General features: G+C 53.0%; 1 protein-coding gene across 2 annotated transcripts in view; it reads right to left on the minus strand.

Annotated features, from left to right (window-relative positions):
* Col5a1 (collagen type V alpha 1 chain) overlaps positions 1-22,476 on the minus strand; it is a 157,669-nt gene that overhangs the window by 92,275 nt on the left and 42,918 nt on the right. For both annotated transcript variants that reach the window (XM_074052867.1, XM_074052866.1), the window contains exons 4-5: positions 21,987-22,149; positions 100-231 (exon numbers count right to left, since the gene is read on the minus strand). In XM_074052867.1, the coding sequence (XP_073908968.1) occupies positions 100-231; positions 21,987-22,149 (295 nt within the window). The remainder of the gene's footprint in view (positions 1-99; positions 232-21,986; positions 22,150-22,476) is intronic.

A 22,476-nucleotide genomic window follows, 5' to 3' on the forward strand; every position in this document is an offset into this window, starting at 1 on the left:
TCTGCGTCCCTCCACAAATGACCTTCCTTACTGACCCTACACCATCCCCGAGGGTCTTGCCCATGCTCCCCACCATGAACCCTGCTGGAGCTGACTCACGTATTCATCAGGGTTGGGATCCTGTGACTGGGGGGTGTCGGGGACGGCGGTGTCACAGTCAGGGCTGTAGTGCTCACAGTAATCGTAAGCTGCACGGTGGTCTGAGACGAACAGTAGCTGCTGGATGTCACCCTGGAAAAGGACAAAAGCTCGTGAACAAGCAGCACAAGGAACCTTGTTTATGTTCACAGGGGAACCTGGGAGACCCAGTCTGGTGCTTTGGGAGGACAGCACCCCAGGCCAAACCTCTAGAGGATAATGTGCTCAGGGCTGAATCTTTTTACAGGTAGTTGCTGTTCCTGAAAATCACTCAAGCTAAGCTGGCCCATCCAGTCATCTATCCATCCATTCACTCCTCTCCCCATCCACCCGTCCCTCCATCATCTATCCATTCATCATCCATCCATCCATCCATCCATTTATCCATTTATCCATCCATCCACCATTCATTCATCTATCCACTCTCTATCATCCTCAATCCATCCATCCACCATCCATCCATCCATCATTCACCCACCATCCATTGATCCATCATCCACCTGCTATTCATCTCTTCATCATCCACCCACCATCTCTCCACTATCCACCATCCATTGTCCTTCCATCCATCTACTTCATCCATCATCCATCTGCCATCTATTCCTCTCCATCATCCATCCATTTACCATCCATCCATGCACCCATCCTGCCGTTTGTCCAGTCATCCATCCACTCATCCACTAATCTCTTCATCTGTCCATCCACCGTCTATCTACCATCCATCCACCCATCTACCCATCTCTCCATCCATCCACTCATCCCTCCATCTATTATCCGTCCATTCACCCATCTCTCCATCTATCATCTATGTACCATCTATCTTCTTCATCACCCACCCACCCATCTCTCCGCCCACCCATCTCTCCATCCATCCATCCACTCCACCATCTCTCATCCACCATTCCCACCTCTCCATCAATCCACTGTCCATCTACCATCCTTCCACTCATCTCTCACCATCACTCATCCGTCCATGCATCCACCCAGCTGTCCATTCACCCATCTACATCTATCCACCAGTCCTTCCATCCATCCATTCATCTATCTCTCTACCTATCCATCCTACCATCTTTCCATCTATCCATCCATCTACCCACCATCCATCCATCTATCCATCATCCATCCATCCATCTACCCATCCATCTATTCAACACCTATTGAACAACTACCAGTATTCAGAACTACTGTAGTTAAGAAACTGTTATGGTTTGCTTATGAAATGTCTCCCACAGACTCATGTTTCTAAAAGGTGATCCACAGCTGGTGGCTGTTTGGGGAGGTTCTGGAACCTTTAGCAGGTGGGACCTAGCTGGAGGAAGTAGGACGCTGTGGGGGAGGGGTCCTTGGAGGGTATATGATCTCTAGACCCTTCCTGTCTTGTTCTCTGCTTCCTGTCTGCCAAGAAGTAAAGAACAACTATCTGCCACACACTCCCACCACCATGATGTTCTACCCAAGGTCATGGGACAAGTGACCATGGACTGAGCTCTCTAAAATGGAAACAACTCTCTGAAACAACTAAGTTATTTTGTCATGTACTTGGTCACGGTGGTGGAAAAGGAACTAATACTGAAACAGTCTGGAAACACATCTACCCTAGACTATGAGCATTCAGAGGTACCCGCCTTCTTCCCCACCATCCCTCGACCACTAACTGGATGCTTTTTAAAGAGGCAATGCTTGGTATTTCAATAAGTTAAACATAGAGCTCCCATATGACCCAGCAAGTCCAATCCTAGGAAATGAAAGAGATACACAAATAATTCACCCAAATCACTTTACCACCTCCCAAAATGAAAACAGGAACTGCAACAAATACATGTACATATACATTCACAGCAGCATTTTTCACAACAGCCCCAATATGGAAGCAACGTGAACGTTCATCCACATGGATGGGCAGACAGAACACAGTGTACACATACAATGGACTATTACTCAGCCACGTAAGAGAACAAAGTGCCGATGCAAGCTACAGCAGCGATGAAACCACACTGCTGACCAACGAACTTCATGGCTTATCCAGAGCACCTGCTCCTAGAGCCAACAGTCTCACTCATTTTTCTCCCAAGACCTGTAGGCAATGGAAAAGTGAAAGGCTTCTGCTAGGAAAAAGAGAAAGGTCCCGTAACATATGTGCCGAGACCACTCTGCCGGATACCATCCTGGCAACACCACGAATGACCACAGGTAGGAATCTTCTGGTCCTAACCAGCCAGACAGAAAATAAGCAGTGTAGTAATGACTTCACTGATGACATGATTAGGATTTAGAAGGGATTTTCTACAGTTCAGGCACAGAGAAAAGAACCTGCATGCAGCCTTCCTTTGTGCCCCTCATGGATTATGTTCTATTCCTTGTTCTGTAGCTGAGGAGATTGAGGCCAATGGTCACCTGTCCAGTGTCCCACAACAGAAAGGGCAGGGCCAGCTAGATCCATTCTGTAATGTTCCAGTCACTTCCAGACCCACTGGGCTCAGGAGAGGGAAAAGAACATGGCAGGACAAGCCAGCATGTTGAGATCAGGTTGGAGACCATGCAGCAGGCCAAGGTGACCAGGGGCTATGCCAGGTATGGAGTTCCCTGGGCATGTTACCATCATGCACTGCTCTGCATGAGTTATGCAAGAGTTATGGACAGACCCTGAGTTAGCTGTACAACCCTCAGCTGGTAGGCTGTGGGGCCCAGGTGCCCAGGACCCATCAGGAAGGTGGCGTGTTCCCTGTGGTTTACTCCAAGCGAGCTTTTGCTCCATCCCAGGCAGAGGCACCACTGCCCCAGCTGCCAAGGCCCTGTGGACTTATAGCCCTGGCAGCACCAAAGTGGCTGTACAGCTCTGGCCCTGGCAAGTCTTCCAGGGTGCAGAGGTTGCAGGGGGGGATATGGGTAGGACTCTGGGCACACACCCATCTCATTTCAAAGGCTGCCCTCCTCCTTGCACACCCTAACATGGAGTCTGACCAGAGCAGAACAGGCTGCACTGTGCCCAGGCTCTACTTCTAGCTCAAACTGGAGACTAGAAGGGTGGGGAACCCCAGCCCTGGTGACTCTCCAGCTGTGTCACTTCCTGGCTGTGTGGCCTGGAGTAAGTCTGCTCACCTCTCTGATCCCTGCTTTCTGTGAAGAATGAGCATGTAAGGAATAATAGACACCTCATAGGGCTGTGGAGGCTGAGTCCTCCAAGCAAACTCTGAATACACAAGGTACTCAATAAGCAATACCAAATATTTTGAGATCAGTGAGAGGTGCACGCTCAGGAAAAGCCCTGGTGGGATAGTGGGGCTTGGGAGGCAGTGGAGGACCAGGTAGGATGAGGAGTGGGAACCCAAGAGCAGACACATGGGTGGCAAGGAGGACCTCAACCAAGGCACACTTCTGAAAGACTGGCAAGGAGTGGGCACACATGTGCCAGGGGCAAACCACAGGGCCTGGCATGAGCTCTGAAGGGACCCAACAGAAAACCATTCAGAACTGAAGAAGGGGAGGAGAACAAGTAGGCATGTTTCCTTAATTACTGTGGGTGAATTACGCAGCTCTAGTTCTTATCCAACCATCAATCCATCCATCCATGCATGCCATCCATCTGTCTATCACTCTCTTCCTACCTTGCTCCATCCATCCATCCATTCAACCATCCATCCATGCATGCCATCCATCTGCCCCTCTCTCCTTCCCTCCATCCATCTATTCAACCACCCATTCAACCATCCATGTATCCACCACTATCCACCCATCCATCTGTCTGTTGATTCACCTATCCATCCATCCATCCATCCATTCAAAAGCTATTGAGTATCTAAGTTCTGGCCACTGCATCACACACTGAAGGTGCAACTATGACCCAGAACCATTGCCTGACAGTGCCCACATTCTCCCAGCCAGACGTATCTGCTGGTGCTCTCTTGATAAGATCTTATCCTCCCCAGACCATGTATTCACTAGGCTTTCACTGATGTTTCACAATCCCACTGCTCCTAGTCCTGGGGATAGGAACAAGCAGAGTTTTAGGGCTGTCCCTGGTTCTGAGCTCCTAGTTCTGCTGTATTCCAGCAAAAACCATGTCAGCACCCAAGGGCAGAACTACCAATGAAGCCAGAGAACACTGTGCCTGTGAACTTGACCCTAAGTAGGAGTAACCCTCCTGCATGAGCCAGAAAGTTGTGCCTCCCTGCCTCTCACCTCATGAAATGTAAGCCTTCTCTGCTGGACCCTGGGCTGAGTCTGGAGGACAGAGAGGCAGGAAAAGGTCAGACATGGCCTCCTCTCCACTGGGTCATAGCAGGGCTAGAGGGATGTGTCACCTGAAGTCACTGAGTGTGGGCCCATGGAGGGCCTCCTGGGGTCTGTGAGGCAATTGCCAATGGGATAGGACCCATTGCTCTCCCCAGCTTCCCAAAGGCTCTGTGAGAAAACTGGTCCAGCACTGAGCTGAAATGGGGGTGATGCATGGGCAGAACTGGGGAACAACCTCAGGGTGCTGAAAGGACCTGCTTTACTTGGTTCCACACACTTGGCCCCCAATTTGGGTTTGAAAACCCCAAATGATGAGCAAAGAACTCAGAATGCCCCCAAACAGCCCCCACTCTGTCTGGATGACTGTGCAGAGTCCCTCCTTCCAATCTCAGCCCCACAACCACAGCACACAGGTGGGCACGCCCTCCTCAGTACCACCATAACACAGCCCAGCTGCAGCCCCTCTGCCGACTTGTACCAGCCACAGCCTGCACAGAAGAGAAGCAGACAGGACACTGCGTTCCAAGGTCTGCCCAGTGTGTCCCCTCCACTGGACAAATGAGATGCTCTCAGAAGAAGAGGCTGCTGGCACCTATAAGAGGGCCACAGAGGTGGTGGCCAGGACCTGCAGTCCATGAGCCCAGTGCCCCTGACCACCAGCAAACCAACACCCACTCTGTCACCACCTCTCTGGGTAGAAAATGCCAGCCCAGGCTCACAAGCAGCCCGGACAGAAAGTTACTCTTTCCATTAGTGGGCAGCTGCTGCTTCATTTCAGCCTTCAGGGAGCCACAGCCTCTAATGTCACCCCACATCACACATAACACCACTGGCCCACCCTCTCCAACAGGACAAGCCAGGACAATAGTGCAACAGACAGCTGGCAGGCACCAGTGGGAGCCAAGCTCACTCCTGACACCTGGTTGGAGATATCTGCCCACTTGAGGTCAGGGGCCAGTGATGGGTTCCTCCCTGTCCACAGACCAGCTCAGGGGCTTCAGCCCATGAGGTGAGGTGGGACGGAGGACAGAGAGAGGCTGCAGAAAACTTCCTGCTGCTGCTTCTGCTCCAGAGCCCCCCACTCAAGCAAGCCGGAGCATCTCATGTAGGAAAGCAAGAGAGGGGCACCACTCACACACCCTCAGCATTTCACATGCTCCCCGCCCTGTGCCAGTGCCCAAACTAGACACTTCAGTCTCCAGTTTCTGTCCCTGCTCTCCATCTGTGCCCACTCCTCTGCCTCCCTCTCTCCCCCCTTCCTGTGTTCTCCCACACACAGTAGACAATCACTGTCCCAGGGGTGGATAATGAACACAGGGGACCAGCACACGGCCCATTGTTCCTATGTGTCCAGCCTGCTCCGAAACCCAACCTGCACTGGCCTCAACTGCCCTGGTTCTCAGCCTGAGAGTGGACATGCCATCAGTCTGGGCCAAGTGGGAAGCCCCTTCCTTCCCACCTCCCCCTTTCCTTCAAGTGCAGGTGTCTTGAAGGTGACTTGAAGATCGTGGCCTACCACGTCCTCAGTGTATTTTCACACCAGTAAATGTGCCCGGTTACATACACTGACACTGGACACTGGACATATCTGTCAAAGGGCAGGGTGCACCCATCCCCTCCACCACTGTGGAGAAAGGGAAACTCAGGTGCACTGGCTCAAGACAAGACCGCCTTCTAGTCCACCCATCACCTCCTGGCTGCATGTGAGGTGGGGGAAGGGCACTCTGAACCCCTGGGGCATGGATGGTGTGGTTCAGGGTCTGCCCCGCACTCAGTACCAGCCCCATAGCTGCATGGGTGCTGGGAGGGCAGGAAAGAGGCGCCATGACACACTCCTACCTCCACACACCCATGGGGACTGGGAGGAGAAAGAGCTGTAGTGACCTTGGGGCCACCAGGTCACTACAAAGTCCAGAGAGCCAGGTACCTGACCCCTGGCTTTGCCTCCAGGCCGGGGTTGGGGCCAGGTGTCCAACCTCTCTGCTAGACAGACACAAGATGGTGACTGCACCCAGAAGCACTAATGGAGAGCCCTGCGTGGGACAGTGGGAGTCAGAACACAGGCCTGGATGGGGCACCAGGGGAATGGGGCTAGGTGCTGAAAGCATTAAGATACTAAGGTACTAGCTAAAGTACTAGGTGTCTGAAACCAGACGTCTCACATGATGGGGATGCAGGCTCCAAGCCCCAGCCTCAAGGCTCAAAATTGCTGATGGTAAAAGCATGACTTGCACACACGGGGCCTGGAATGATGGGGCTCTTATCCCTCTCTCCCTTTGATGTCATGTTCGATTCTTAAATGTCCCCTGAACACCAACACCTGGCCAGAATTAGGATGTAACCTGCCAGCCTCCTCAGATCCACCTTTCCACCCTTCTCCACCCTCTGTCCTGCCACACTTCCACCCGCGTCCTCCTCTCCTTGGTGCTGGCCTACGCCTGGGAAAGCAGAGGTCAGCACCACCCAGATGCACCAGCCTTGCCTCCCACTTCACCAGGGAAGAGGTTTAGAGGCACCAGTCTCATCTCCCACTGTCCTCTACATCCCTGGGGTAGGAGGAGGGCCTCCTTGATGCTGTTTCTCCAGCCCTTCTGCAGGGCCACACGTTCTCCAAACTACAGGCCCATGGACCAATGCAGGCCAAGTAGCAAGATTTGAGACTGCCTGGTGTGTACACATGTACATATGTGTGGTGTGTGCACACACATGCACGTGTGCATGCATGCATGTATCTGGTGTGGTGTGTGCATGTGTGCGTCATATTGTCAAATGGGCTGTAGCACAGAGCAAGCTGTTGACAACAAGAGGGTCCTGAGGTGGCACCATGGTGTCTGGGACTCAGTCCCCTCCCTACAGGAGCTCACAGCCATACTGACGCCCCACTTTCCAGCCCCAGCATGACAGCCATGCTCACCTGTCAAACTCAGTGTGCCCCTGGGGCACAGACGAGGCACTTTCCCAGCAAAGGTGACCTTCTCTCACATGCCTGACCCTATGCTGTCCTCACATCTCTGGGGACACCTCTCTCATCCCCATTTCAGAGATGTACAAACAGAAGCGCAGAGAGGCAGGGCCACTGCCATAGGTCCCACTTAAGGGAGGCTGCCCTTGAGTGGCTCCTGCCCTGGAGCTACTTCCCTGGAGGTCAAGGCCATAGCACTATGTTGTGCACCCCACACATAGGACACCCTGTGCTCTCAGCTCCTACCACAGGCAGGTCACCCGCACAGGGATGAGTGGCTGCCTGCCTTGCCTGTTAGCTCAGTCTTCTCCTCTTCCAACCCTGGTTTCCAGGCCACTTAACTCCAAAACCACGACCCTGATGCAGTGGCCCTAAGTCACCTGCCTAGACAACCAAGTGGCAGTGTTTGAATGCCACCCCTGCTCTGATAACTGACCACCATTTTTTCCTCTTACACACCTGCTTGGTAAACCCCTGCTGAGCCCTTAGAAGCTCCCACCTCTACACCTTTGGTCACTACAGCCTTTCCACACAGCTGTACAGACCATGTGCCCACATCAGCAGCATGGAGTGACCCATCTTCCCCAGAGGACAGGTCAGGTCGGGCAGCACTGGAATCCACTGCCACTCGGCCGTGGGTGGGGAGTTGTCCTTGGCTGGCTCGGAACTGGGAGCATTTTGCTGAGCCAGTCAGTTCTGCCTCTGCCGATAATGAGATTTTATCCCGGCTGCATTGCTGGTATGAACTGAGGAAGTTGCAAAGTTTTCGTTGGAGAGTTTGCAACCCTGGGGGCCATGCAGACGCTTCTCCCAGAGCTGCTCCTTCTAGTTGCGCGCAGCCCTTTGTTTCCCACTGTGGCCATACTCTCCCAGCCCTCCTCATCCAAGTCAAACAGACTCCACAGGGACCTGGCTGAGCACTTTGATTGTCTTGTGGATTTTGTCAGCTAATTTTAGCTAGAAACCTCCATGCTTGTAAATGGAGAGACACAAATAAGTTGAGAAGACAAGCTGCGCAGGAGAAGTGGTCTACAAGTGTGCTGTCCATGGAGCAAAACCAAGAGTGTGAGAATCAATTAGTTGGGGTCTTTTCTATCAAAGGATTTAATCAGTAACCACCGCTGTTACAAATGTTAGTCTCACTAACTCACTGCCCATACGCTGGCTTCATGGACTCTGCTTAACATGATAAAAGTTTCTGTTAAGAACAAAGGGTTGTTATCCTCAGTGGGGCTGAGGCAAGAATTCCACTAGATGCCCTGGTTCCAAAGCTGATAACCTAAAACAGTTATTGCTTCCCTGAGCTTTGAAACTTCTTTGTCTTCAAAGCCCCCTCCCAATGTCCTCTTTCCAATTAGCCAACCATGTAGACTGTGAGCCCAAAATCTGCAATCTAGGGGCAGGAGAGGGACAGCATGGCATCAGATAAAACCCCTGCGGACTTCCTGCCCAGTATGCATGCCTCCCAGACTTCCCCGTGTGATGCACCCTTCAGCAAAAGTAAATTTTGCCTCGCCTACTGACTTCTGAGTAGTGTCATCTCTCTCATGATACCCCAATATCCTCAAGATATTTCTAACAAGAGCAAGCCTCAAGTCCCTGCTGCTGGCAGCCCCTGGCCACAGATCACCCCTCTCCTGTCCCCTAGCACTGGCAGGTCTTTCCATCACCTGTACAAAGTGCAGCCAGCCTGAGTTATCATACTGAATGGAGCCTGGTCACCTACCTGGACAAGTCCCTGGCTCCCCGCTTCTTGTCAAGGTCAGAGGAAGTAGAGCTGGGGGACAGCCCTGGGCTCTCCCGGGTTCACAAGTGAACTGTGTCCCTCACAGTGCTAAGTGGTCTTAGAAGCACTCCCAAACCACATCTGGACACACTTTCCTGCCAGTACGAGGAGGATGGAGAGAGAGCTGACCTCAAGGCTGCCGAGAGTGTGGAACCCAGCAACCTCTGCCAACAGGAGCAGGAGAATCAACGACCATGTTTCCTAACAACAGCAAAGTAATGGGGAAACCAGCCCCCACGCCATGCACCACAATGCCTGCGTCCTCCTGTCCAGAGCCTGGCGGACTGTGACACAGGCTTGGAGTAGGAGCATCTAGGAACCACAGAGCCCTTCCTGCTCCTGGTATCCTCTGAGGCTTCCCACATCCAAGCTATCCAACTTCTCTGTTCAAGCCCTCATGACCCAAACAAGTCACATTTACAATCTTGTTTTGAAATTTTCACTCATAAGACACACAAAATGCAAGGGCAAAGTGCAGAGCCAGGAGAGGACTATTTTGTTCCACAATTTTTGTGGTAGCTGTGGGGAATATCCAGGAGCTGAGTGGTGTTAACGAGTGTGTCTTAGAAACAGGTGCATGTGGTCAGAAAAAAGTCCTTCTGCTGTCTGTCCCCACCCCCCTGGAGGGTGCATGGGTATGAGGGCTGCCTCCAGGCCCAGTCCAGTTCTTGCATGTAGCCACTAGCTCACAATGGCTGGGGGAGGGGAATCTGCTCACATCTGCCCTGGGTACAAGACAGTGATGACACACTTGAGCTCCCACCATGGGCACATGGGCACAGGGAGGGGTGACCAAGATCCAATCTTGTGGAGGCCCTGAAGCTGCTGCACTGACTAAAGTTTCAGCTCAGGGAACTAATTACACCACCTTCCATTTGATGATAGGAGAGGGCAATAAACCCCAGCCCCACCTCACAGGAGTTGCTGAAGACCAAGTGGGGCAGTCAGCAACCATCACACCACCTCTGCTGATATCACCATGACCACAACCATGCCACCACTGCCACCAACATCTCCTCACCTCCACTACCATTGTCATCATTGTCTCTAACACAACCATCACCATCATCACCATTACAGTCATTGCTATTATAACCATCATCATCACTATCACCATCATCAATGCCATTACCATCATCACCATATCAGCACCATCACAGTCACCATCATCACCACCATCACCACCATCACCATCATCAACACCATCACCATCTCAAATCATCACCATTGTCCCCACCGTCACCATCATTATCACTATCATCATTAACACCATCACCACCATAACCATCAACACCTTCATCACCACCATCAGTCACCATTATCATCACCATCACCATCACAAATCATCACCATTGTCACCACTGTCACCATCATTATCACGATTACCATTAACACCACCACCATCACCATCACCATCATCACCATCATTACAGTCATCACCATCACCATCAACACCATAACCATCATCACCACCATCACAGTCACCATCATCAGTCATCACCACCATCACCACCATCATCACACCATCACCATCTCAAATCATCACCATTATCACCATCATTATCACTATCACCATTAACACCACCACCATCACCACCATAACAAATCATCATAACCATCACAAATCATCACCATTATCACCACTATCACTATCAGTATCACACTGCTACTATTATCAGCATCACCACCACCATTACCATCATCACCAATGCCATCATCATCTCCACCACCATTGGTATCACCATCATACAACCAGCACCACCAGCAGCAACATACCACAATCAACAGTACCACCATCACCATAACTGTCATCATCACCACCATCACCACCACATCCATCATTATTACCATCCTCGCCACCCACCACAGGTGTCAATCCCCGGCCAAGGCTCACAGCCCATCCAGAACCCTGCTGTATGAAGGCCTGCTGGAGGGCACTCAGCTTAATTGCTCCTCCTTCCATTCATCCCAGCATCACTCCTGCCCTCCTGGTAAGTGTTAGGACCAAGGTGAATAAGCAGTGTCCCTGACTACCAGTCTTGAGGCAGGAAGAAACAGCCTTTTGTGCTTTCTTAGAAGATAGCACAAGTAACCGAGCAACTGATTCTGCCAGGAAGAACAAGGTGGACATCATGGAGGTGGCTTAGAGGTGGGCCCAGAGGAGGAGATGGATACTACATGGCTCCACTTATCCCTGTCCGCCCTCTGCCAGTCTAATCCTCTTTTCCTGGCCATTCCTCTTCAATGGGGCCAGCTCTCTATTCCCAGGCTCAGACTCCAGCTCTGTGACTTGACCTCTATGCAGCATGGTCTTCGACCCTAGACCAGCCTGCCTCCCTGTTCCTAATGTCGCCACAACAACACACATTCTGGTGCCTGCCATGTCACACTGAAGATCTCTTCTGGGTTCAACATCTACATCTTTCCCTATAAGATGCTTTGAAGTCCCTTCTCAGCCCACACTTGATAGCTGATCATTTTAGACCCAAGCACAGAAGTTCACATTTAGCTTTATTTAATTCCCTTTTCTTGACTCTAAAAAAGGCTTCTGAGCCTCTCTGTCAACCAGCAGAGTGGGTTGGCATCATCTGTGACTACAACAAGCCAACCCCTGGGAGTTTTTGCACCATGAGTGAGGGCCTCACTTCCATGCAGAGCACACACACATCTGCCATGGGGTGATACTGAAGGGCCATGGTTCTCCATGAGCTCCAGACCCTCGCTCCCTGTGACAAGGGGCAAATGTGCCCCAACCATCCACATAGGAGGCACTAGGCCTCGTGGTGTAGAGAGAGAGGCTTCATACTAGGTAAGCCACCCTGCTGGCTCAGGCCAAGGCCATGGGCTGTGCCCCACACCCAAGCCCTCTAGTGTAAAGGTCACTAGTTGACATGAAGGGACAGTGTGAGGCAGTGTTGCTGGCTCATGGGAAACTCAGCACTGGAAAAGCAGCTCCATACACATGGCTTCACGGAAGTATAGCTGGTGATAAGCCCAGCTCTGGAGAGAAGGCCACAGGCACAAGGGAGTTGCATGGCTGTGGATAACCCACACCTCCATAGAGTGGAGAGACACCAAGGTGCCCTTGAGCCCAGCTGCTGCCTGTGCAGACCTTTCTGAAGACCTGCTGTGGGCATTACTGAGTGCAAGTAATGGGCTCGTCCTAAGAGACCAGGTCCCCAAGGTCAAGGAAATCCCAGCACAGAACAGGGATTCTATTCTACCAATAGGCCACCAGCATTAGGTGAAAGTAGGAAGCACCAGGGATTAGGGCAGGAGGAGAACAAAAAGGAGAGGAACTGGAATGAGGGGGGTCAGGAAGTAGAGGGGCAGGAAGACGGAGAAAGGAAGGAAGGACAAGAAGGAGACAGAAAGGAGGAAGGACATGAAGGGGGTAGGAAGGAAGAAGGACAGAAAGGAGGGGGGCAGGAAGAGGGAAAGAAAGAGGGAGTAGGAAGAGGACAGGGAGGAAAAGGGACAGGAAGGAGGGGGACAGGAATGAGCAGGAGGGAGTGGAACAGAAAGGAGGGGGACAGGATGAAGGGGGAACAGGAAGGAGTAGCAGAGGGGGGAAGGAGGTTTTCACTGCACTGGGCCAGCAGGCTTTGGCACCAGAAAGGCTAGAGAACAATGAGGGGGGCCCACCAAGTGGGGCATGAGCAGCAGCTGGCTGGCTAGAGGCCAAGATGCCAATGAGCAAAGGAGATAGAGTTGGGTTTAGTTCAGTAGATGCCAGAAGGGGTCCTAGCATGAGAATAAAGGAACAGGACTTGAGCAGAAGTCTGACACCTGATATCCATAGCCTCACTGCCCTTTCTGAAAATAGAGACATCTGCCCAGGAAGGATCCATACCTGGGCTCAAAGTCCCGCCACACCATGTTCCAGCTGTGTGAGCTTGGGCAAGTGGCTCTACCTCTCTGTTCTCTCCCAGATTGCTAGGAACAAGCGGTGACCACTGAACAGCCCCAGTCCTGCCTTTTCTTGGGCTCCTGAGGGTGCACAGTTGCACAGGGAAGCCCTGACCAAGGGCCTGCCCCTCCCCAGGGTGCAAGAGAGGGAGAGGGGTACAGGGTGAGCATCCATTGACCAATAAGCCAGGATTGGGATGATGCTGAGGAAAATGACAATGACAACAGACCACCACCTCTACAGTGTGGTCAGGACAGCCTGATGTGGCCCACAGAAGGACAACAGGGTGGGGAGCTGGCTCTGTATGGACTGTTGTATGAGCCCCTATCCCCATTCTCTAGCCAAGGAAGGAAATTGCTCCAGCTTGCCAAAGCCGTGCAAACACCAAGGGGCAGTGAGAGGCAGGACTTGGCCATGGCCACTGGACTAGGACCCCCTTACCCCTTAGACTCTCGTGGGCATCCCAGCCACTGCCTCACCTGCAGGTGACATATTGATCCTCTGCCCTTTCCCTTTGTGGCCCTGTGTGCCATGGCCCCCTCCCTCCAGTGACCCTGCAGCACTGTTGGCCTCAGTATGATGAGGCCTCCCCTTTTCTGAAGCCCCTTGGCACCCACCCTCTGTGGGTGCCCAAATCAGAGTGTCCCTGGCACGCCCACCTGGCATGATGTCATTGAACAAGGCCAGGCTTCCAGCATTACATCAGCCCGTCTGGCTGGAAATCACCACTGCTCACAGTTTCCATGGAACAAACCTGATGCCCTTGAGTGCCCAGGGCAATAGGAGGGTCCAGGTCCCTACCCAACTCCAGGGGGTCTCTCTGGACCCCTCCAGCTGGGCCCTCCAGGAGTAGAGACCTCTCATCTGCTTACCTGCCAGCAACCATACTGGACAAGTCACTGGGCAGGGTCACTGGCACCCTGCCCAGCTAGCCACCAGTCACCTGCATCAGGCAGTGTGCAGCCTGTGCTCCCAACACCCAACCCTTCTTGGACCTGGGCGAGAGGTGAAATACACCTCAATGCCTCCTGCACACTGGCCTTAGCTGGCCAGTCACACCCAGCAGACCAGTTAGCTGCGCCAGGGAAGCAGGAAGCACCCACCCTGCTGAAGCCTCAGTACTCCGCGCAAAAGGGAGAACTGGAGACCAGCTGGTTGGTCCACAGACTCACTCTTAAGTCTGTGTGCTCTTTGGAATTAGGGGAGAACACCCACTTTTCCAGGCTAAGCTGGGAAGTGGGTTGGATAAGGCCCTGAAAAGTTGGGTCCCTATCTTATACCCTGGAACCTGAGAGTATAACTATATTTGGAAATAGGGTCTTTGCAGATAGAATTCAGTTAAAGGGTTCTGAACTGAAAATGGCCTGGCTTTAGGGCAAGTCTTCACAGGAAGCATGGTCTGCCACTCCTGGACAGTGGCCATGGACCTTCTGACCTGGGAGAGAATAAATCTGGTGTTTTGCTACCTGGTTTTGATAATATATGGCAGCAACCTCAGGAAACTCAGGCAGAACCAATGTCCCTGTCCTTCCTGGGAACTGGGAGGGCCCAGAAAAGTGGGCAGAGCTGAAGGTGAGGCCTCTGAGAATCACTCACTGAACACCTGTGCCTTGTAAAGGCGAACAAGCTGAGGATGCTGGCGTGGCCACTGGAGTGCCCGGGAGCCCTGAGGCTCCTCAGATGGCCTGAGACAACTCCTAACAAAAGCACAAATGGATGCTCAGAACAGCTGGGCTGGGTGGATATGGGTCTTGGTCCAGAGCTGAAAGAACCAACCCTCCCAGGTGTCCTCATTCCACCTACTGCTAGGCCTGGCCATAGCGTGCTGCCCTTCCCTACCCAGCTCCACCTAAGATGTGCAGTGGAAAGCCTGGTCTGCAGTTTCCCCTTCCCACCACTGGACCCAGGGCCCACGACTTAGCTCTGGAAGCTACCAGGTCGCCAGCCTTAAGTCGGGACACAGGATCCTAGATAAGTCACACAGGGCTATGGCAAAACAGGCCCTGCTGCTCTGATTCAGGGTACCTGAAGAGTTGCTGTGCACAGCAGTCACACCAGCTTGGCAGGAGCAGGGACATGGGTTGGCAATCAGAAACAGCCTGAATAGGCCTAGCAGAGGGACACCTGGCCTATCAGCGCCAAGGACTGGTAGGGGTGGGGTTACAGACAGTGCCAGCAAGACCCACAGAGCTGCTTCTTCCCCTCCCACTGAACACCCTTCTGGGTCTGAAATCTGACATTACCGCCCCCCCCAAGCCCTACCTTTCAAGCAGGGGTGGACAGCACCCAGAGCCTACCGTGTGTCCTCTCCACAGAGACATGCAGGTCACTCCAGCTGACAAGAGCTATGGGGAGACTGACAAACGGAGCACAGGAAAGCTCCAGAGCCAGCACAGGTTCCCACCCACCCAGGGAAACTTCCCTCCAGCAACCACCCCGAGATGTCCGAAGAAGCGTCTCTGTGCAGTTCTGCAGCTCTCCAATGGGAAAGTACTGTCCCATGTGCTGTGACAGCTACTCCCTGTGGCAGGCAGTCTCCTCACTCTCCCCACTCCCAGTCACCCAGGTCCTTGCTCAGAGCTCCTGAGCCCCACTAGACTAGGCACAGCCTGAGCCAGTCCCTCCAGCTGTGTCCCTATGTCCAGCAAGGCCTGACAGAGAGGCCCTCACGGAGCAGGCGAGCAACGGGATGGTTCCTGGAAGGATTTGGAGACTCAGAGAGGCCTGGAAACAAGCTGGGAGCTGGACCTGGGTCTGATACCACATCAGGTGCCATCTCCCCTTGAGACCTGGGCACTGCTCCCCACCCAGCCATGGGAGGACCTCCCTCTGTTCATGCTCACGAGAGGTGATGGCTGAGGAAGAAAGTGCATCCTGGCAGAGCCTGCTCCTACCCTGAGAATGAATTCCAGGAAAGAACGTGTTAGTGGAAAAACCAGGGCTCCTGGAAAAAGGGAACAAGAGATTAGGTAACTGCTGGCCTTTCCCAAACGCTGAGGTATGGTTGGTGTGGCTGCTGGAATCAGATGCATTCACTGGGTGCACTCACTCTTCCGATGGCACCCAGGGTGCAAAGAGAAAGCTAAGTCCACATTCTGTTAGATCTTTTTACCTCTTAAAACATTCAATAGTTTAAAAACCCATTTGGCTCCCAGCTGCTGGCTGTCTCCGGGGGAGCCTTGGCCTCTTCTGTGGCCCCTCCTTTATGGTGCATCCCACAGGGGACTTTCTACCATAGGTTCCTAGAGCTGAGGGAGCCCAGGTCCTGCTTTGCCCTACCTCTCATCCCTGTCCTCACCCTCGCCCAGGAACACTGGCCGGCCCCAGGTTCACAGACGGCCGAGACTCTTAGAAGAGGTACATACTGGTCAGCAGCCCAGCAGCTCTGTGTTCCAGCTCAGGCCAGGGGTGCTGGGACAGGGCGAGCTTGGTGGGTCAAGGTTACTATCATGCACAGCAGTGCTCAGCTCTGGGAGCCCCGGCTCCAGAAGACAGCTTGTTCTGGCTCTTCCAGGTTTCACAGGCCGTACAACCCAGGGGACTCTGATATCCTGACCTATTCAGGGCCACAGGAGCACAGCAGGACAGGCCCAGAGCAAGGCAAGACACCAGGCACTATCGGGACAGCTGGAGTCCAACATCCTCCCTGTGCCCCCAGGATCCCACCGAGGCTAGGGAAGGGTATGTCCCAGTTTTGGAGTCCCTACTTTGCTGCATCCTGCTGAGTGACCTTGGTAACTTACTCAAGACTCTGGTGCCAGCTTCCTGAGCTGCAAAGTAACAGCAAGATCCCTGCTCCCAGGGCTGTGTCTCGGGCCCTGTCTGTGAGCCTGAGCCAGGCCATCTCCATGGCTTCATGGAGTGACTGTCCAAACGACAGTCACTTCTACCCTCCCAGACGCCACCACTCTCCCCAGCAGCAGTGGCCACATTTCCAAGAACACTAAGGTCACTGCTGACTAGGCCCTGGATGAAATGGGGTGTTTTCCTGCCTGAAGAGGCCAGGCACCCCCACCCTCACCTCCTGCACAATGAGATCTCAGACCGGCCAGCACCTCCTGCCCTTCCAGGTGAGGTGCTATCCTGGGCCCCACAGACACAGGGGCAGGACACAGGACATGTGGCTGCCCGGCACACTTCCCCCAGGAACATGCCAGGCATGTCAGCAAGGAGGCAGCTAGGCCTAGGCGAGCCCAAAGCTCAGGAGGGGGCCTGAGGGACAGGACATGCCTCACAGGGGGCCTGAGAGATGGCAGGTGTGGACATGGGCCAGGACATCCCAGGAGCTTGGCTTGACCTTCAGTCAGTCCTTGTCCTGTGTGTCTCTTGGCTTGGAGGGAGGCAGAGGAAAGGCTAAGGGCTCTGTCCTCCCCAGAGATCACAAAGTGAGTGCAGAAAAGCTGAATAAGGACAGTTTGTGACTTTGCCACCTTAGAGAAAGCAGTCACTAACACTAATGCAGCTCCTGATGTCACAAGCAGGTAACAACGGACCAGGGGGCTTCCAGGATGGCCACCAACTCTACCCACCAAGGGTCAGAGTGGTTCACGGTGGCCCTCACTCTGGCATTTCTTGTAGACTCCACAGCACCATCCCACAGCCCCACAGTGTTGGCCCAACTTACAGATGTTGACACCAGGCTCAAAGTCTTTGGCTAGGAAGACAAAACAAGAAAGCCATGGTCATGGGACCCATAAACCTGCTCAGTCTGTGCCTTCGCTTCTGCCCTGCATGACCTTGCAAGGAACTGGAGTGTCCAGCCTCCGCTGAACAGCAGGATGGTCAGGTCAGAGACAGACTCAGACCTAGGCTGGGAGGCAGAGCAGCCAGACCCAAGAGAGCCAGGGACTGCCCAGTGTCTGTCCCAGGGAGGCCATAGGGAGGCCATAGGTGTGGTGCCACAAGTGAAAATGGCTCTGCACTGCAGATGAAGCATTCACCTAGGAGTCGAGGAGTTTGTGTCCCCAGCAGTCTCCTCCAGGGCGCTTCGCCCTGGACAACGGGGGCCTCTGAAGGGCCACAGTTCCTGGAAAAACCCTGGGGTGCTAACAAGCCCTCCAGAATCTGGCAAGGCCCATCTGTAAGCAGGCACTGAGTATGGAAGCCTGTGCCAGCAGTGACCTGACCTCCAGCAAATGCAGGGACCCTCTTGCTCACCCAGAGCGCTGGAGAGATGTGGGACAAAGTGGCTTTTAATGAGCAGAGGTCATGTGAAGAATGTGGCCACTGGAGAAATAACTTCCAACAGTGCTGGCCCCTCCTCCTTAAGGGCTTGTTAGAGAAACCAAGCCGTTAAAATGGGAAAATGGGAAGGGCCATTATTGGAATCTTCTGGAAAGCAGAGTCCAGTTGCTTTTGCTTCAAAAGAAATGAAAATTCAGTTGCACCTGCAAGGAGACTGAAGGAAGCTGAGGCTGCAAGGCCCGCTCCCCCATCTTTATCATTACACCGCTAAGGAAGAAGAAGAAAAGGCCCTGTGGGCTGCTCCACCATCGCTACTCTTGCTGGTCTTCATTAAGGCAGTCAAGTCCAATTTCCCACCGTGAGCACAGCTAACAGCCAGGAGACCCTGGGGCTGGGAGAACACCACCCTAACGCCATTAACAACCTGCGGTCAACAAAACTCTCTCATTCCTGGCAGCCACTCTCGCTCAAATCAAATTTCAAGACAGGAAAGAATGGCTTGCCAGAAATGTGGAACTCTGAACACATCTGCAACCTGCTCTCCAACCCACAGTGGGCCAGTCGTCAGCTGTGGGGAGAGACATGCTCCGTGTGTCTTCTCCGTATGAGAAGCAAAGTCGGGCTCCTCGATTCAAGGTGCCTTTGTTCTTTTCACTGTTTACCAACACAAGTGGGTAACAGTAATGGCAAGCTTGCTGTGGGCCACTATAGTGTCTATTTTCCATGAATTAACTCCTGCATATCACACATACACACACAAATGGGAGAGGCACAGTTTCCATCTTGCATTTGGGGAAACTGAGTCCAAGTGAATGAGAGAACTTGGCCAAAATCTCACAGCTAGAAATGGTGGGCTGGACTCAAAACCAGACCTGGCCGCTGAGCTCCAGGGCATCCTTACAACAATAGTGTCTTCACCTCCATGTACTATGGGAAAAAAGCTTTTCCTTCTCAGCTATAGTATTTGTCTTAGGATCCTCTTTTTTAAGACAAGAGAAGGGTTTTCCCTGAATCTATGCAATAAAAGGCACACTGTGAGCACATAAAAGGCCCTAGAAACAACAGCCCTGAAAAGCTACCGCATAGGAAGTTCATTGTAGCACCAGTGCCTCTGCCAGCCTCAGAACGCCCTCATGCTCCCAATTCAGGGCTTCAGTCAATGGGAGAGTGAACAGGAGCCACAGCAGCTCGGCTCTGGTGACTGAGCCAGGCCTAAGGCTCCCCTCCCCCACTCTGCTCTCTGCGTGCCTTTGCTGTCATTCACATTCTCTATGGGACAGCCCCAAAGCTCAAGGTCGTTTTCTTTGCCTAGGATCCTCCTCCCGGGCAAGAGGTGAAACTAGCACTCTATCTACCCAATCTGTGCCACTTCTGGGGCAGCTCTTAACACCAGCAACCTGGAATCGGCCAGAAGCCACCACTGTGTGGCGACCCGGCCATGCTGCAGTTCATCCCAGATCTGGGGATGAGCCTGGTCAGAAGCCCTCCCTGACAATGCCTCCATCACCTGCATAATTTGGCATTGCCAGCAGGACCCACATGCTATCCCAGCCTGCCCTGCAGATCCTCCAGGTCACAGGTTGCTGGAAACCTGAGCCACAGCGGGCAGGCCAGTGGACCAACTCCACACACCAGTCCCATCTGCACAGATGAACGACGCAAATGGAGGAAGGATTTATTTCAGCAGAGCCTCATGGCTTCAGTTTAGTCCGTGGTCAGCCGGCTCCACTGCTATGGGCCTAAGGTGAGGAAGAGCATCGTGGCTGCAGGAGCTTATGGCAGAGAAAGCTGCTCATTGTGGCAGCCAGGAATAAGAAAGAGAGAGAGAGCATGCACTGAAGGGGCCAGGGACAAGATATACCTTTCAAAGATAGGCCTCCAGTGACCTACTTCCTGCACCTAGGACTCACCTCCCTCAAAGACCATTTAGCTATGAACTCATCAATGTATTAATCCATTGACATGGTCAACATCCTCACAATTCAATCACTTCTTGATGATGCCATCAGCGGGGGACCAAGCCCTCAAATGTCCTCTGGAGCCATTTTAAAACAAAATTGTAACACTGCCCTTCTCACAGTGGGCCACCCCTTTCCCTTGTGGGGCAGTGCTCTTGGCCTCTCCGTGGTTGTTCACACTGACCAGCAGGCTCTGTCCTACCTCCCCACCTGGTTCGATATGGGGTTAACACTCAGGATAAGCGGCAGCCAGCATTTGCAAGGGTGTACTATACGGAAGGCAGTTTGCTGGTGTTTATTGCATGAGACCGCGTGTGACTGTTGCCACAGCTCTATGAAGCAGCCATGCTATGATTCCATTTTACAGATGGGGAAGCTGAGGCTTAGAACCATCTGAGCAACTTGCCCAAGGCTCAGATCCAGCATTCAATAAAGCCAATAGCCCAGCCCCTCTCAATAAAGCCAAGTCCAGCCCAGATGGGCCTGTGCCGAGGCCAGCTTTCTAGTGAAATTCTTTTTAACAATGATGCTGCATGTTCCATTATGGCTTCATAAAAGGATGAAACTTGGGAATTTCATTCTCACATGCTCAAAGTTGTAGGCCATGCCCTCCTTCATTGGCAGACGCCACAACTGTTAACATGGACAAGGGGAACATATGTCATGTCTGTTGTATGCTCCTTGGATCCAGGCACCATAGCCTCCAGCTTGACAGGCCCCGAGTTACCAAGCTGACACAGCCCTGGAGACCCCACCTCAGGCATGAGACCATGGCGAGCATTGGTGAGACACAGCTGGCCAGATCCAGATCAGGTCTCCAAACATGGTCAAGTATGTGAGTGGGTCAGGGTCATGCTGGTTCTTGGGAATTTGGGGAGGAAAACCACACCATCCCATCCTGTCCTGAAGGAGAAGGCCCAAGAGTCAGGACAACCCAAAGAGGCCATTTGCCAATGCTTTTCAAACACCCGCAGTTGTTAAGCCCTTGGTGACAGCAAACCATCTGCAAAGCCCAGAGAACATAAAAAAAAAAAAAAAAGAGTCCAGCCACAGGGTCTTGGCTGACACCCAACCCAACCACAGGGGGCATCAGTTCCTGATGCGCTCTTAGGATAGTAGGTGGGGCCCTGCCACCTGAGCCTTCAGAGGCTCCAGCTGATTCCATGGTTGGGTCCACTAACCACCTATGTAAGCTCTTGACCTGCTTCCTGGTGGTGGGACAGTTCCCAACGTCTCTCCATGCAGAACCCCAAACTGAAAGGATTAGCTCGCTGTCACAGGGGCCCCAGAGCCTACTCTGCTCCGCCTCCTTCTCCCCATCTCTGGGCATTTCCCATGACAGCAGGCTCCACTACACCCAGTTGGAACACTGCTGAGTTAATGTCCCCTCCCCAAGCTGGCACGTGCCTTCCTGACACTCCCACTCAGTGCCCCAGCTATATGCAAGTCCACCCAGAGGGCACTGCCCACTTCCCAGCATAGCCCTTGGTTATTTCCAAAATCTCAGATCAAACTTGCCAAAGACCAATGTCCATCCCAAGCTGGTACCTGGGAGACACGTATCTGGCCCCTTGGACAAAGGTGGTCACTGCTGTCCCCACATGGTCTGGCCTCTCCATCATGCAGGCCACAACCATCCCTTGGGATAGCAATAGAGGCCTCAGACCAGCAGGAACCACGTCCATGTCAGAGGTCAGCTGCTCCCAGGCAAGGAGACAGGCCTCCCATGGCAGCCATGACAGCTCTATGAGAGGAGCCACCTGGCAGCTTGTGTCCCCAGGTGGGCACAGGGGACCACCTGACCCTCCTGCTTACCTCAAATACTTCCTCATCCAGGATCCGAGTGCCAAACACAATAATGCCATTGACGTCAATCATGGGGTGGTCACTGCGGTCCAGGAACTTGGTGGTCTTCTTTTTACAGTCAAGGATCAGTGTGACATTTTTCTTGTGGATACTAAGGGCGATTCTGTGCCACCTGCAAAGAAACACAGTCAGGCAGGGAAGCAGGTCTCTTATCGCAGTCCAGGGGCTTCACTGAAGAGTCCCCAAGACCTGAGAAAGAAGCCATGTCCCTCATGGTCACAGTGGGGTCTTTGCAGGGCTAAGCCTCGGAATCACATTTTTAGATGCAAATCCCAGTAACACCACATGACATCCTGAGAGCCACACTCAGCTTCTCAGAACCACAGAATTCTTATCTGTCAGGCAAGAGGACATTTGCCCAAAGTCCATGAGTTCATCAGGACGCCCGAGGGAAAGAATGAGCTCGGGGACTCAGCAGGCCCAGGACACTCCAGGGCTC

This window comes from Castor canadensis, chromosome 13 (genome assembly GCF_047511655.1).
Source record: "Castor canadensis chromosome 13, mCasCan1.hap1v2, whole genome shotgun sequence".
Lineage (NCBI taxonomy): Eukaryota > Metazoa > Chordata > Mammalia > Rodentia > Castoridae > Castor > Castor canadensis.